The sequence below is a fragment of the Perognathus longimembris genome, chromosome 28 (assembly GCF_023159225.1).
Source record: "Perognathus longimembris pacificus isolate PPM17 chromosome 28, ASM2315922v1, whole genome shotgun sequence".
Lineage (NCBI taxonomy): Eukaryota > Metazoa > Chordata > Mammalia > Rodentia > Heteromyidae > Perognathus > Perognathus longimembris.
Window position 1 is genome coordinate 88,214,890 of NC_063188.1, and position 14,630 is coordinate 88,229,519.

Below are 14,630 nucleotides of genomic sequence, written 5' to 3' on the forward strand. Positions count from 1 at the left end.
ATATGAAACTAGGAGATGAGAGCACAGATCCAACAAAGGAACCTCAGGGGATCTAAACACAGCACTGTTTGTGTCTACTGCACAAGGAAACAGCCAACAACAGGGATCATGACCATATCAAGAGCTTACCAAGTGCTTATGTTTGTCTTTATAATATTAGCTTTAATCTTAACAGCAAAACTTATGAGGTAGCTAATATTATTTCTGTGCTGTCAAATAAGGAAACTAGATTAATCTATGAAAATATCTCTCAAGTGTCTCATGGTACATCTAAGATTTGAATTGTGGATCATGATTCAACAGCTTGTACTCTAAACATTATGCCACCAACTGTGGCATGATTTCTCAAAACACAAAGAGTAACCGGGTCTGAGTCATCTAGCTTGATCTCTTATCCTGGGGACTTAGAACAAAATAAAGCAATATACTTAATACATGTATGCTCAGTAAATAAGAGCCACTGTTGTTATTAAATAAGGGGAAAACCATAGCTTTAAAAAATACATATTTTCCTATGAAATGTTCCCTTGGGTTTTAAGAGAGCCTTTCTTCTGTTATTCTCAAAAAAAGACTTAAAATCCAAGAAATGATTATTGCCATTGTTCTTAACATCTCTGTTGTATATTATACAGCTTGACTGAATACCTTTGTAGCAAATAAAAAAAGAAAAATTGAAAAGGGAAGGAAATTGGGAATATAATAGATGAGTTCTAAAAAGTTAATGCAAATGCCAGAAGCAAATATTCTGAACAAATCCTATTTACTACTTTTCAATGCTTCTTAAGATCTTGTTATTAAATTATCTCTCCCTAAAAGAGTGCTTTTTAATTTCCCTTAGAGCATCATCACTAAGTAGCTATTATGTAATTGCCCATCAACAATGTAATTTTTTGCAGTGCATTAGGACATTTAGTAACTTTCATGATTGGGCTAGTAGTGCAAAATTATAATTGACTGCTTTAAAATGATTAACTTTGTTTTGCTGCCACATAAATCCTAGGCACAGAAAATACCATGATTTTAATTAAAAAAATTTGTTTCTTCAAGACTTGGTTAAATTCCTAGGAAAAGTAAAGCCTTCAGGGTATATTTCAATGTAGTTCTAGTTGTAAGGATCCTGGTCCAGGCACACTGAGTATTTTTGCAACCTGGTAAGATAACATGATGACAACATTTTTTTTGTATTTTAAAAGAAATTATTTTATTAGATTCAGTGAACAATATGCCACATTTATCAATTGAAAAATTAATTCGTGAAAAATTCTCACTCTAGATGTTCTATAGTCATATATATTATTCTGCATTACATTTCTGCACTTCCTTAGTATACTTTTTCCACACCTCCATTTGTTCTATTAGTATTATTTCTTTTTTTCCCAAACCATCAGTGTAAATAGATTTTCTTTATTTTCAGTTTGTACTGTTTTTTTCACCTCAATATACTTCCATTATCATACACTAAAATACAAACGAGGAAATTCAGTGTTGCTGCTCCAGAGTACCATTTTAAAAATCACACATGCACCAACCTATAAAGTTAATGAAATAATATTTGAGGAAATAAAATGTTCCTTAAATTTAAATGATGAGAACTACTCCATCAATCAGTATGAAAATATGTCATAAAATAACATAATGAGTTTGCTAGTATGGAATTCAGTTATAAAATAATATCACTAATTCAATATGCTAAAAGAAAATTATATCATCCCTCTCCATCTTTATTTGTAAAGGATTTGTTCTTTTAATAACTGTAACATGGGCCCTTTCCCTAGCTAACAGTAGACTACTAGATATCCCTAGAAGTTGGGCCATCTCCCAGCAGCCTCTGCCCTATCTGGCCTGCAGTCAACCCTCCACATCACCCTCTATATCAAGGCATAAAAGAATGCCATCCAGATGCCTGCTTCTCTAGGTGGTGGCTCAAAGGTCTTTAGACATTATTGCAAACTCTTCATTTGCATCAGTCTAGAGAAGAAATGGATGGAGTGCTCGCTTCCCAAGCCCGAGTGCTCTTTGTTCGGCTGAGTATCAGGTATCACCAGCACGACATGCTCTGTGGTGGGGTCTTCTATGGGGATGACAACATTTTTTCCTCAAGAAAAATAAATATAAGATTCATGGGCTGGTGATATGGCCCAGTAGTAGAGTGCATGCTGATTATGCATGAGGCCTAGATACAATTCTGACTCACCTCATCTCAATCTTTTAAAAATTTAATTTAATTAAGGAATAAACATGAGCTTCAGACTATAGTTTGAAAAGTTTTACAAGACACATGAGCTCCACATTACACAGCTACAGTAACCAAGGAGGGAACATTCTTCTTATGTATTTATGTGTATCCTATCTTCAGGGGTAAAATGTAATGAGCAAATACATTTTACAGCTGCACAGTACAGGCAGTGCAGGCAGCAACCAATCAGAATAATGGGGTAATTCAGAGCAGATCATGCAGCCAATCAACATGGATACTGGCTGAAACATGGGTCAGATAATACTCAGGAAGCCAGATAAATATAAGTATTATACAAAGGGAATGTGAATCTCAACTGTGCCCATGTCAGTCATCTTTCTTAAATGTTCTACAATCTCCCAATAGATCCACAGGCTGGGGAACAGTCTAGATCTAAACTATAATAATTAACTTTCTCCAAGTCACATAGTTAATATGTGCCTGAGTTGGTACTCAAACATGGGTAGTTTTCAAGTACTAGTTATGATATTACTAGGAGTTTTCTCTTCAATACTCTATTACTAGTTCAAATCCATGCTCTTAGTTTGTTAAATGACATAGTACTAACAACATTTTCTAATACTTAGAATACTTCTGGGAAGTGATAAAAATCCCAGACCGACAACTTGTCTGCAGTTTAGTTGAATTTACCATATTTCTCATCTAACTGAAAGCAGTTAAGGAGGGCTAAAACAATAAAAGGACATTACCTTATTCTCTTGTCTTCCACTTTTTTCAAATATTCATCTCTCTTTAGGACTCCGAGGATCATTTCCTTCTCATGATCTAATAAAAATGACAGATTGATGAACTCCGAGTTCTTAGACATGATACTTCAGCAGCAGCTCTGAAGAGCAGTGGTTGAATCTTCCAGAAGGTAAATTGATCTGTACAACTGTTAAGGTTTCCAAGACAAACCCAGAGTCACTTAGTTGTTAAGTTAAAAGTGGTTTTTATAACGTGTCTGTAGAAATGCTGACAATGGCTAGGAATTCTTTCGGTCTAAACAGAAAATAGGCTTTCTTGGGAATGCATTCTAAGAAAGTCATTATTGTTTTAACTGAGAAAGGTCTTGAAAGCCTCTGCTGTGGTGTTCAGTCAAGCAGCAGCTGAGTTTCACTAATGATGCTCAACCTCAATCCTTCACAATCCCCAGAGAAGGAATCACATTCCCTGGGAGTGAAGGCAGAAAACACTGAAAGGTAGAACAACAAAAGAGAGGAAAAATAATTAGGTCATTTTCCCCACCTTACTGGTAAAGCTACCTACATTTTTTTAAATATTGAGGCATCTAATTTAGAAAAACCTCAAACATGCACTTACTAATTACTTGTTTTATGCTTTTCTTACTAAAAAGTGATACACTGAAGTGATTCCAGATTCTCTGTGTAAATTTTGTTTCCTCCATTGTAATTATATACATCTGCCAGCTAGATTCCATCACCTCTCTCACAATGGAATTGAGTCACTGCTTTGGGACCCTCTCATATCTCCTTCCCTACAGCTAGTACCACAGCTAGTACCATAAATGTGAGTGCTGGTGAAACAAATGAACTGGTGCTATAGGTGTCAACCTACACTCCTAAAAATTCTAAATGCAAAAAGTTAACTTACAGAAAAAAAATCATACAGAATAATCATAATATATGAAAGGTATAAATCATAACATATTTGATTTATGAATACATATACCTATTGTATATGTATATTGCATAATTCCCATGAAGACTGAAGATGGGAACAGAGAGCCATATAATCAGAAAGGAGAACATAAAGGCTTCAAATATTTCAGGTCATAATTTCTTTTTGTCAGTCGGGGGGGCTTGAACTCTGGGCCTGGGTACTGTCTCTGAACTCTTCAACTCAAGGCTAGTACTCTACTATTTGAGCCACAGCTCCATTTCTGGTTTTCTTTTGTTTAATTGGAGGTAAGAATCTCACAGACTTTCCTGCCCAGGCAGGCTTTGAACCAAGATCTTCAGATCTGAGGCTCCTGAGTAACTAGGATTATAGGCATGAGCCACCAGCACCTGAGTAATAATTTACTCTCAAAACAGGTGTTTATATCACATGATTAAGTTGTTGTTTTTGAATTATTCTAGGTATTATACACAATAGTGCCATGTCACCTGAAGTTTTACTTTGTAGTATCAGTTACCTGAAGTCAACTTTAGTCTCAAAACAATAAACAGAAAAAATTCTAGGTTTTAAATTTTTCACCCTTCTGAGCAATGTGATGTGATAAATTCTTGTGGCATCCTACTTCATCCCATGGGGAACTTCTGTCTTTGTTCAGTGTATCCACACTGTATAGACAACCTGCCCATTACCAATTTTATAGCCATCTTGTTTATTTTTATATAGTACTTGCATTCAAGCAACCTTTGCTTTACTTACTAGTGGCCCCCAAATGCAAAAGTGCTGATATGTGTATATGTGTGCACACGTGTGTATGTATGTGTATGGCTAAAACATGGGAAGATATATCAATTTTGGTGGCAACACTGCAGTGCACATAGGAATACTGTAATAATTTGGTAATATCCAGAGTTTCACTGGTTTGGTGTCTGGATTTTCTCTCTGTATAGCCTCTTATTTTCTCCGTCAGTTGTGAGACTTCAACTCAGGGCCTAGGTGCTGTCCCTGAGCTTTTTTGCTCTAGGCTGGCTCTCTACTGCCTTGAGCCACAGCATCACTTCCAGTTTTCTGGTGGTTAATTGCAGATGAGAGTCTCATGGACTTTCCTGCCTGGGCTGGATTCAAACCTCAATCCTCAGGTCTTAGCCTCTTGACTAGCTAGAATTATAGGTACAAGCCACCAATGCCTGGCTTTCTGTACAGCCTCTTGAGAACAGCGATTCTTAGAGTGATCTACCAGCTTTTGTGATTGCGTTTCATAGCAAGAAATTGTCCCTCAGCTTCCTCTCAGCTCAATGAATTACAGTCCTAAAGTCAGGCTGATCCCCAAACTTCAGGCAACCTAAAGGGACAGAACCTTATCTACAGCTTCCCTGACTTTCCAAATCCCCTATGAGTTTGTCCTGCTCGGTGTGCACCAAATCAGAACTTTACAGATATGATTCAAAACTGAACTGTTTCCTATAGACTCAGTGGTAGCCCCCTCCATGGAAAGTGCCCAGGTCGATGTATTCCACCCTGATTCCCTTCACAGTCCTTTTTCCCATCTCTGAAGCTTCATAGGCAGCAAGGATCAGAGGGTTTCAAGGTTAAAATAATCAGGAAGCAATAACATTCAAAGCAAAAGGAGCATTGCAGACACTTTAATGGTTTGGTTTTGGCTTTACTGTCAGTTGCAGCCTCTCCTAAGATAAAAAATACAATTGGTTTTTCCAGCCCTTGCATTGTCTCATCTGGTTTTATAATGAAATCGGAAAAATAATTAGAAACTCAGAGGCTGAATATGTTATCATGATGAGCCAGGTTCACATAAAGACGTGTGTAAAATGTGAGATTTAGAATATCCTACATGAATATTCTACAGGATCACATTTAGAAACTACTCAAGGAGTTGGGAGCTATAAAAATATTTAAAGTGGGGGCTGGGGATATAGCCTTAGTGGCAAGAGTGCCTGCCTTGGATACACGAGGCCCTAGGTTCGATTCCCCAGCACCACATATACAGAAAATGGCCAGAAGCGGCGCTGTGGCTCAAGGGGCAGAGTGCTAGCCTTGAGCGGGAAGAAGCCAGGGACAGTGCTTAGGCCCTGAGTCCAAGGCCCAGGACCGGCCAAAAAACAAAACAAAACAAAACAAAATATTTAAAGTGAAGCCAACAGTTATCCATGTCTTAGGCTATAAATAAGCCTACCTTCAAAAATCCAAAGATCTTTACAGAAAGGAGGATAAAGGAAGGGAAGTGACAATACAGGCTGTACATAAAAGTGGCAGAGAAGCTGACAGTGGTGGCACACACTTGTGATCCAAGCATCCAGAATGTTGGGGCATAAAGACTATGAGTTCAAGGCTAGCCTTTGCTATGATATAAGAAAAAAAACTCTGACTCCAAAGCCAAGGGCTAGGGATATACTTTAGGTGATCTCCAGCATCATGGAGAAAAAGGAAAGAAAAATGTAGGAAGAGAGGCAGGGAGATAAGGAGGGAGATGGGGAGAGAAGGAGAGAGGCAGGAAAAGAGAGATGGAGGGAGGGAGGGAGAGAGGAAGGAGTAAGACAGCATGAGAGTCCAAACAAAAGTATAACAAAGTTATACAAAATTATATAAAAGATGAGAGCTTATTAAATGAGCTCTAAATGGATTTTTTCCTCACCTATACCTGAGCTAGTATGTAAATGAGTGGCCAAGAAGATCAGAAGTAGCAAAATCTTTATCAAGAAAATCAGGATGTTTTCTCCAGAAAGCACTATTGAATTGTGATTGTAATTTTGTAAGAGAAAATTGAATTGATGACAATGCAAGCTTTCAGGACGAACACTGGATGGTGGAAAGAAAACTGTGTTTGGAGATAGATATGGAGATAAATAACTAAGTATTGATGGTATCTATTCAGATTGTAGTCAGAGAAGAGATACCTGGGCCCCCTAAATGGAAACAGCTTTGTTTCCTAACACACACGTTCCACGCTAAACAATGAAACTATCATCTTGTAAATTTTCATGCCATTAATCACTAAAATCATACAAGTAATTCCTCTTCCAGATATTTCACATGTTAAGTGGCCTTCCTGTACAAGTCTTTGTCCAAGAGTGAATCTGATTTAGAGGAAAGCCTTGTTTCAACTATTGCTGATCATGTGCCAAACAAATTAAATTACTGAGTCCTTTGCAAGCAGGACTGATCTGTATTGCAACTAATCTGTCTAAACATGCTCCATCCATCCATTGATTGCTCTTTAGCTGGTTCATAGCTCCACTTGGAGAACCTTTTACCCAATAGACACTTTAATCAAGTGCAGAACAAAATGAGAAGTCATATCTGAATTCTCTCAAAGGGGCACAGTCAACACTAGTCCAATTAGGAGGAAGAAATCATTTTTATTTAATTTTTCAACTCTTTGCCATCTCTATGTGTACATACATATGTGTATATGTATATATATACACACATATACTTACATATCTATCTATCTACCATCTATCGTCTATCTACTTTTTTTGGCACTAGCTTGAACACACAGTCTGGGCTCTGGTCTCTAAGTTTTTAATGCTTGTGCTCAAGACTAGTACTCCAGCACTTGAGCCACAGCTTCAGTTCTGGACTTTCTGGTGATTAATTGGAGTTAAGGGTTTCACAGACTTCCTTGCCCAGGCTGGCTTTGAAACATGATCCTCAGATTTCAAAATCCTGAGGAGCCAGGATTACATGTGTAAACTACTTGTAATCATTGCCAGCACCTGGCACTGTATATATTTTGTATGTGAATTCTGACCTCTTTGACTAGTAGCCTTGCTGAATTGAGCTAAGAAGTTTGGAAAGATGACATCGTTTATATGTTTTTATGCTGTCTTTGTACACTGATAAGTCTGGATGGTTCATTATGTATGTTTATCATCAAACATAGTACAGTAATAAAATATTCTCACAATATCATACAGAGATGTACGATTTAAAATGTGTCTGTTTTGAGTAATGCATATTTAAAACAATAAGGCTTGACACTTGAGTCAGAAGAAAGAGTATATCTGAATATATTTGATTACTAGATACTTGAAATGGAACTTTAAAAATGAGGTTTATGGGAGTGCTCTTCTGAAATGAACACAAATAAAGCTAAGCTTTTGTTTGAATGTTAATGTGTGACAACAGCAGAGTTAGATGGATTTTCAGCACTCTTAGAGAGATGTTTAGAATGCAAGGTAAATGGAATGTGCACAGTTCACTTGAGGAGAACTTTCAAATAGATAAGCAGTCATCCTGCAAGGAAGTGGTAATTGGAGTACCAAAAGAATCAGCAAGGCTATCAGAGAGTAAAAACTTCCACTGATGTGCTGTGGGGAAATAAAAAAAAAGTCAGCACTTTTATTTTCAATAGATCTATTTCTTTTTTACATGGGCAACTCTTTTTGATACATTATATGTGAGTACAATAGCTGAAGTGTTTTTAAAACTTCATAATGGTATTGATTCTCCAAACAAAAAGAATGCCAACTGCAGTGTTAATCAACTTTGGATTTGCTTTATTTGAAACATGATGTCACTATGTAGTCCCGGCAGGCCTCCAACTTGAGACCCTCCTTCTCAACCTCCTGAGTGCTGGGATTATAGGCATTAGCCACTGTACTAGTCCCCTTAATCTTGTTTTGATGCTTCAGAGCATTTGTAGCAATATGGGCTACCTGTCACATTTGCAGATACAGCTTCAATTTTTTTGCCCAGTAGAATCACTTTTTAGTGAATTTAATCTTGTTATTCAGCAACTTACTCTGTATGTCTAAGAGGAGTGAACACTGAGTTAAATCTTATTGTGCTTAAATAGAAAGCCAAACATATGGTTATTAATTCCAAGAACAATGGGAGTCAAGACAGGAATTCATTTGAAAGAAAATCAATAGCTGTTTGGTCTTCTGTGTCTACCTGATTTAGAGATAACCTTCCTTGTGTTCAGAGATCAGTGTCTGTAATATCCAGCATATATATGGTACCTGAGAATGGTTTAAAACAAGTTATTTTTTTTCCTTTTATAACATGGCTAATGAAAATAGGACATCTTAATCTTTTTTCCCATGTTACTGACTAAACTACTTTGTAATTAAGGATAGTAATTTCCTTTGTGTTAGTCTCTCAATTGGGTTATCAGTATATATCTAATTCCACTGTGAATGCAAAATGAAAAATTTAGACATTTGTGGGCACAGAGATCTCTGGATAGTCCATTATCTGCTGGAGGTTGAAAAGATACCTATTTGCATTAGGCTTTTAATATTTTGTTTGAAAATTCATCAATGATATTTTTAATGCTTTATCCTCTTTATTTAACAAAATTAACTTCAAAAGTTTTGATCATATACTAATTTTATTGTGATTTCATGCCATGAGATGAAAACTATACTATACTCTGCTATTTAAATTAGAAAACAAATCTTGTGTTTACCAAGTGAGCTGTTGTTGAACTGTCATTTTGTTTTGCTAGTCCTGGCACTTGGACTCAGGGCCTGAGCACTGTCCCTGCCTTCTTTTTGCTAGCACTCTACCACTTGAGCCACAGCTCCACTTTTGGCTTTTTCTATATATGTGGTGCTGAGGAATAGAACCCAGGGCTTCATGCATGCTAGGCAAGCACTGTACTGCTAATCCGCATTACCAGCCACATGAACTGTCATTTTTTATAATACTAATATATATGCTTACATTTAAAGTTTATTTTTGAACCCATGTGCATCATTATTGATGGCTCTGCGCCAAGTTATTTCTCACAATCTCACTCATCCTCCACCCTGATCTTCCAACTCATCCCGAATCTATTTTCTGGTAAAGTCTACCACTCCCATTAGGAAACATTATCAATATTAAGTAAGTTTAAACTATAATTTTAGTCTTGAGGATTTTACTTGCTTTAAAATAATATGTACCTTTGAGTTGCTTTTATATTCATTTGCTTATTTTATCCTCTAAGTTCTGACAACCTCTTGGAAATATTTTCTGATTGCACAACACCAAAATGAAAATGGCTGTGGTCTATTTACATGAACTACCAACCCGTAAATGAATTGAACGTGTTCTTAATGTAGGAACAGTGCTTCCTGACATTCTGTTAGAAAGATTAAATCAAATTAGCCTGGATAAGTCAACTGTTACAGGGAATGGAAACTGCTAAACTTTAACAAGTTATAAATGGTGGTATGCTTACTTGGAAATAAGGTTGTTAAAGGTTCAACGGAGTTAAGTTTGAGTTCAATATTTATATTCAGTGAAGAAGAAAATGAAGTAAAAGCCTATTAATTTTGATAGCTGATCATGCTTAGAGAAAAACTTTAAAAATTAAAATGAAAGATTATTTTAATGAACAGAATGAAATTAAAACAGGACACATCATATCACATAAATATGTACTATCATTATGTCAATTAAAAAGATAATTTGAAAATGTTTAAAATATTGAAATAAAATAGTCAGAACTTCAGTAACCAATTTGAACTTTTCATTTGTTTGGTTTGGTTTGAGATAATGTCTTGTCATGTAACGCAGGCAAGATGTATGTTTTCATTAACTGACATGATGAATTGAATCTTCTTCGTACATCTAGTTAAATTTCAATAAGTTTAAACATAGATCCTCCTGACCTAACCTCCTGAATGTTGGGATTATGGGTTTTCACCACTATGCTAGTCAACCTGAGCTTTTGAAATATTAGACAAGATACAGATGGAAATGAACACATACTCACAAAAATATTACCATGACTAGCAAGATCAATTAAGCATTAGGCAAAGAAGCATACTAAATTATTTTGTCTAGGAAATAAAAATAATCAGTATTTGAGACGTTTGGTGCTCAAATATAGAATTATGAAGAAGAAAAATCAGACACTCTTGCAAAGTGTTACTTGATGTTGGAATACTTGGTGTCAATATTATTTCAATAATTTTGATTCATGATGAAAAACTATTAAACACTTAATGCTACTTGCCATGTGAACCTGGAGGTCCCACTTATAAAAATAACGTAGGATTCCAGAGCCTTCCCCCTTAACTGGATGCTACAGCTCAAGGTACTGAGAAGATAATGCTCCATGGTTGAGCATATGGGCTCTAGGGCTGGACTTCCTAGATGTGAAGTCAAATCCAGACCCAACTATCTATTAGTTAGGAATAACCGTTATGACCTTCAGTTTATTCTTAAGGAAGTGGGATGCTGTTGCTGATGTCTACTGCATAGAATTCCTGCAAATATTAAATGAGTTTAAAATGTTTAAAAGTATTTAAAACAAACCCTGGAATAATATAAATATGATTTTACTTTCTTTATATGAAAAATAGGACAAAACAAATTCTCACCCAAAGGAACAGCAACCTATTGGAAAAAATACACACTCTGGGCAATGATTCTTCAAATTGAGAATGCACATTTCTTGCATTCTGAAATGCTAGAAATGTATGCCGGTATGGCTGTGTTCTTTCCTTCTTTTTCTTTTTCTTCTGTGATTCTTGGGGCTTGAACTCAGGGCCTCGTGCTGTTCCTGAATTATTTTGCTCAAGGCTAGAACTCTACCAGTTTGAGTCACAGCTCCAATTTCCAGTTTTTAGGTGGTTCACTGGAGATAAAAGACTCATGGACTTTTCTACCTGGGTTGGCTTTGAACCGTGATCCTCAGATCTCAACCTCTTGAGTAGCTAGGATCACAGGCATGATTATCAGCACCCGGCCTGTCTGCTTTCTTCTCATTTGTACATCGTGATTTAATGATATACTGACATCATTCATGACCCCAAAGGGCAGGTTGTTTAATATTCCTTTATCCTTAGTCATAAAACAATGTGTATGAGTGGGCTTATTACATCCTTGGGCCATCAGTGGTCCATGCCACCTTAATCTGTATTATCTTGGTTGTACCCCAGATGACTAGATCATTATTGATCTAAATAAGGAAGGATTGGGTCAGGTACAGGTGTCCAACCTGTAGTTCTGTATTTCCTTCTTATTGCACTCACTCTCTCCTGGTTCTACTAACTGTCTCTTACCTGTGCTCACACCCAGAATCTCTGCTTCCCACAATCCCTTCCATGATTAAAGAACACTTACTTACAAAACTATATGGTGTAAACCAATTGTACAACTCATGGGGGGAGGAAAATGAAGAGGGGGAAGGTGGAGGAAAAATGAGGGAGGAGGTAACAAGTTGGATAAGAAATGCGCTCATTGCCTTACATTTAAAACTGTAACCCCTCTGTACATCACTTTAACAATAAAGAAATAAAAAAGAATGCATAGTATGCACTAGCTAAGTTTTTAACTATTTTATATTTATTAACCCTTTATCTTATAATATTCCTATGATTTAAAACTATTATACTTCCAGTTGTACACTGAAAGAAACCCAAGAGGAGGGAAGCTAACTAAATTTTCCCACCATTACATACCTGGGATTCAAATTCAGGTCATCCTACACTATGTCAGTCCAAGCTCTTGAAATATTCTTCTAATTAAAACATCTTACTTTAATATGTGTATTATGTTTCATAGTTCAAAACTATTCTTTTTCCTTGCAACGTTTGTGTGAAATGAGGATAAACATCAGACTAACAGGGGAATAAAAGGCAGTGAGTAGTAGAATTACCACATAGAGCTTTGTTTTTCTCACCAGTTGCACAACAGTATTTCAGGAGTTAGATGTGGACTTTCTAGGCCTGAACAAAAGATTGAATGAAAGACAAAAATAACAGGAAAGGGAGACTGACTGGATGGCTACTAGATATACTGTGATGAAGTAACAAATATAACTTCGTATTGGTTTGAATACTGAAAACAAAGGAAAAGTTAGAGGCAAAATTGGTTTGAATGTTTCAAATGTAAGAAGACAAAAAGATCGTCAATGTCATCAGAAATGAGGATGAAAGGGGGCATGGTCTGACACAAAAGACAGTGAATTTGGCTGCAAGCATAATAAATATCAAGTGAGAAACACACAAGCAGGAAAATGCATGTAGACAAAGATAATGTCTGAAGATGAGAATCCATATAGAGATGATATATCAAACTACAGATTTATGTCATTGGCAGAAGGAGAAAGGTCATGGTTTAAATGCTAAATCTGTAAGAGAAACCCACATGAAACTAAGTGGAAACAAAAAGAAAGTGTCAGTAAAGCAGTTGAATAAATAATATGGAGGAATGAGCAACAAGGAAGGAGAACATTTAAGAAGTAGGAACAGATTGTAAGTGTATAAAACAAAAAAGGATAAATGTAATAACATGTGGAAAATTATTCCTCATAGCACTTTTCACAATTAATTCAGTAATTTTATACCTTTCCTAACTAGACTGGAGGTAAAGAAAGGCAGACCTTAATTGTTCCCTACTCTGTAACTCCAAGGACTAGCCATCTCTAATGCATAGCTGCCTGTAAATATTCAGTAAATGCATGAATAAATAAAAGCAATTGAACCTCCTACCAGTATTACATGTAGATAACCTTTGGCAGTACGGTGTCAATAAAGTTGTCAAAATAGATTTCATGCCTTCAGAGAATTTAAAAGAAAATAGCAATTTTAAAGAGAAAGCAAGGCAGTTGGGGAAGATTTTGTTAACTACCTCTTACAGAAATGTCACTGCTAAAAAACAATGGATTTTCTTAGTATACTACCTATATGTCCATTTTGACTATGTAAGAATTCTGGGGCTGGGAATATGGCCTAGTGGCAAGAGTGCTTGGCCTAGTGGCAAGAGTGCTTGCCTCTTACACATGAAGCTCTCGGTTCCATTCCCCAGCACCACATATATGGAAAATGGCCAGAAGGGGTGCAGAGTGGCAGAGTGCTAGCCTTGAGTGGGAAGAAGCCAGGGACAGTGCTCAGGCCCTGAGTCCAAGGCCCAGGACTGGCCAAAAAAAAAATCTGCTCTCTTCTACATAATCTTCTAGAACATAAGGAGGCCACTACAGTTGTCAACTCTACAAGTGATAGAAGCAAAGGAATCCACTTGTTTTATTGTTGTCTGCAGAAAAATCAGAAGCCTATGGCAGGGCATGATGGGAAATAGGAAGAAAGTATCATCAGAAGATAGACAGAAGCAGAGGGCAAAGGAAGTGAAAAAAATTACTCACATAAACAGATCACCAGGAATGAAACTAGGTTGGAGAGAAGTTGAAGAGTTCTGTGAAATCGTCTAAAATGTGTGAATGTGGGGAGGGGCATGGCGAGGGAGACAGAACAAGCAACATATGGGTAGTACAAAAAGATAGTTATGAGTAAAACCAAAATAGAAAATTTTAAAGATGATTAAATGTTTACATATACTGGAAGAACAGTCATAACATATGTCATTGTGTAATAAAGCTTAGGTTAAACAAATTGCTCATTTCTCATATTTTAGAGCTCTCTCTTTTTTCCTTCCTTTAACATATTAAATAATCAGAACAGTAGTTTCAACAAAAATACTAAATGTGCTCCAAGATAGTGAAAAAACACCAAAAATTTTATTCATAAAACCTATTAGAAAACTGGGTGCCAGCATAATCAAGCCTAGCTACTCAGTGAGGCTAAGATCTGGAGAATGAAAGTGTTGCTGTAGTTCTGTTTTGTTTTGTTTTTATGCCAGTATTGGGGCTTGTACTCAGGATCACGTGCTTTCTCTTGGCTTTTTCACTCAAGGCTGGTGCTCTACCAATTGAACCACAACTCCACTTCCAGATTTTTTGCTGGTTTGGCAAACTGTTTCACAAACTGTTCTGCCCAGGTTAGCTTCAAACCATGAGGTTCAG

General features: G+C 36.5%; 1 protein-coding gene across 3 annotated transcripts in view; it reads right to left on the minus strand.

Annotated features, from left to right (window-relative positions):
* Sytl5 (synaptotagmin like 5) overlaps positions 1-14,630 on the minus strand; it is a 181,826-nt gene that overhangs the window by 94,347 nt on the left and 72,849 nt on the right. For all 3 annotated transcript variants that reach the window (XM_048336560.1, XM_048336559.1, XM_048336561.1), the window contains exon 3: positions 2,947-3,431. In XM_048336560.1, the coding sequence (XP_048192517.1) occupies positions 2,947-3,065 (119 nt within the window). In that variant the 5' untranslated portion in view covers positions 3,066-3,431. The remainder of the gene's footprint in view (positions 1-2,946; positions 3,432-14,630) is intronic.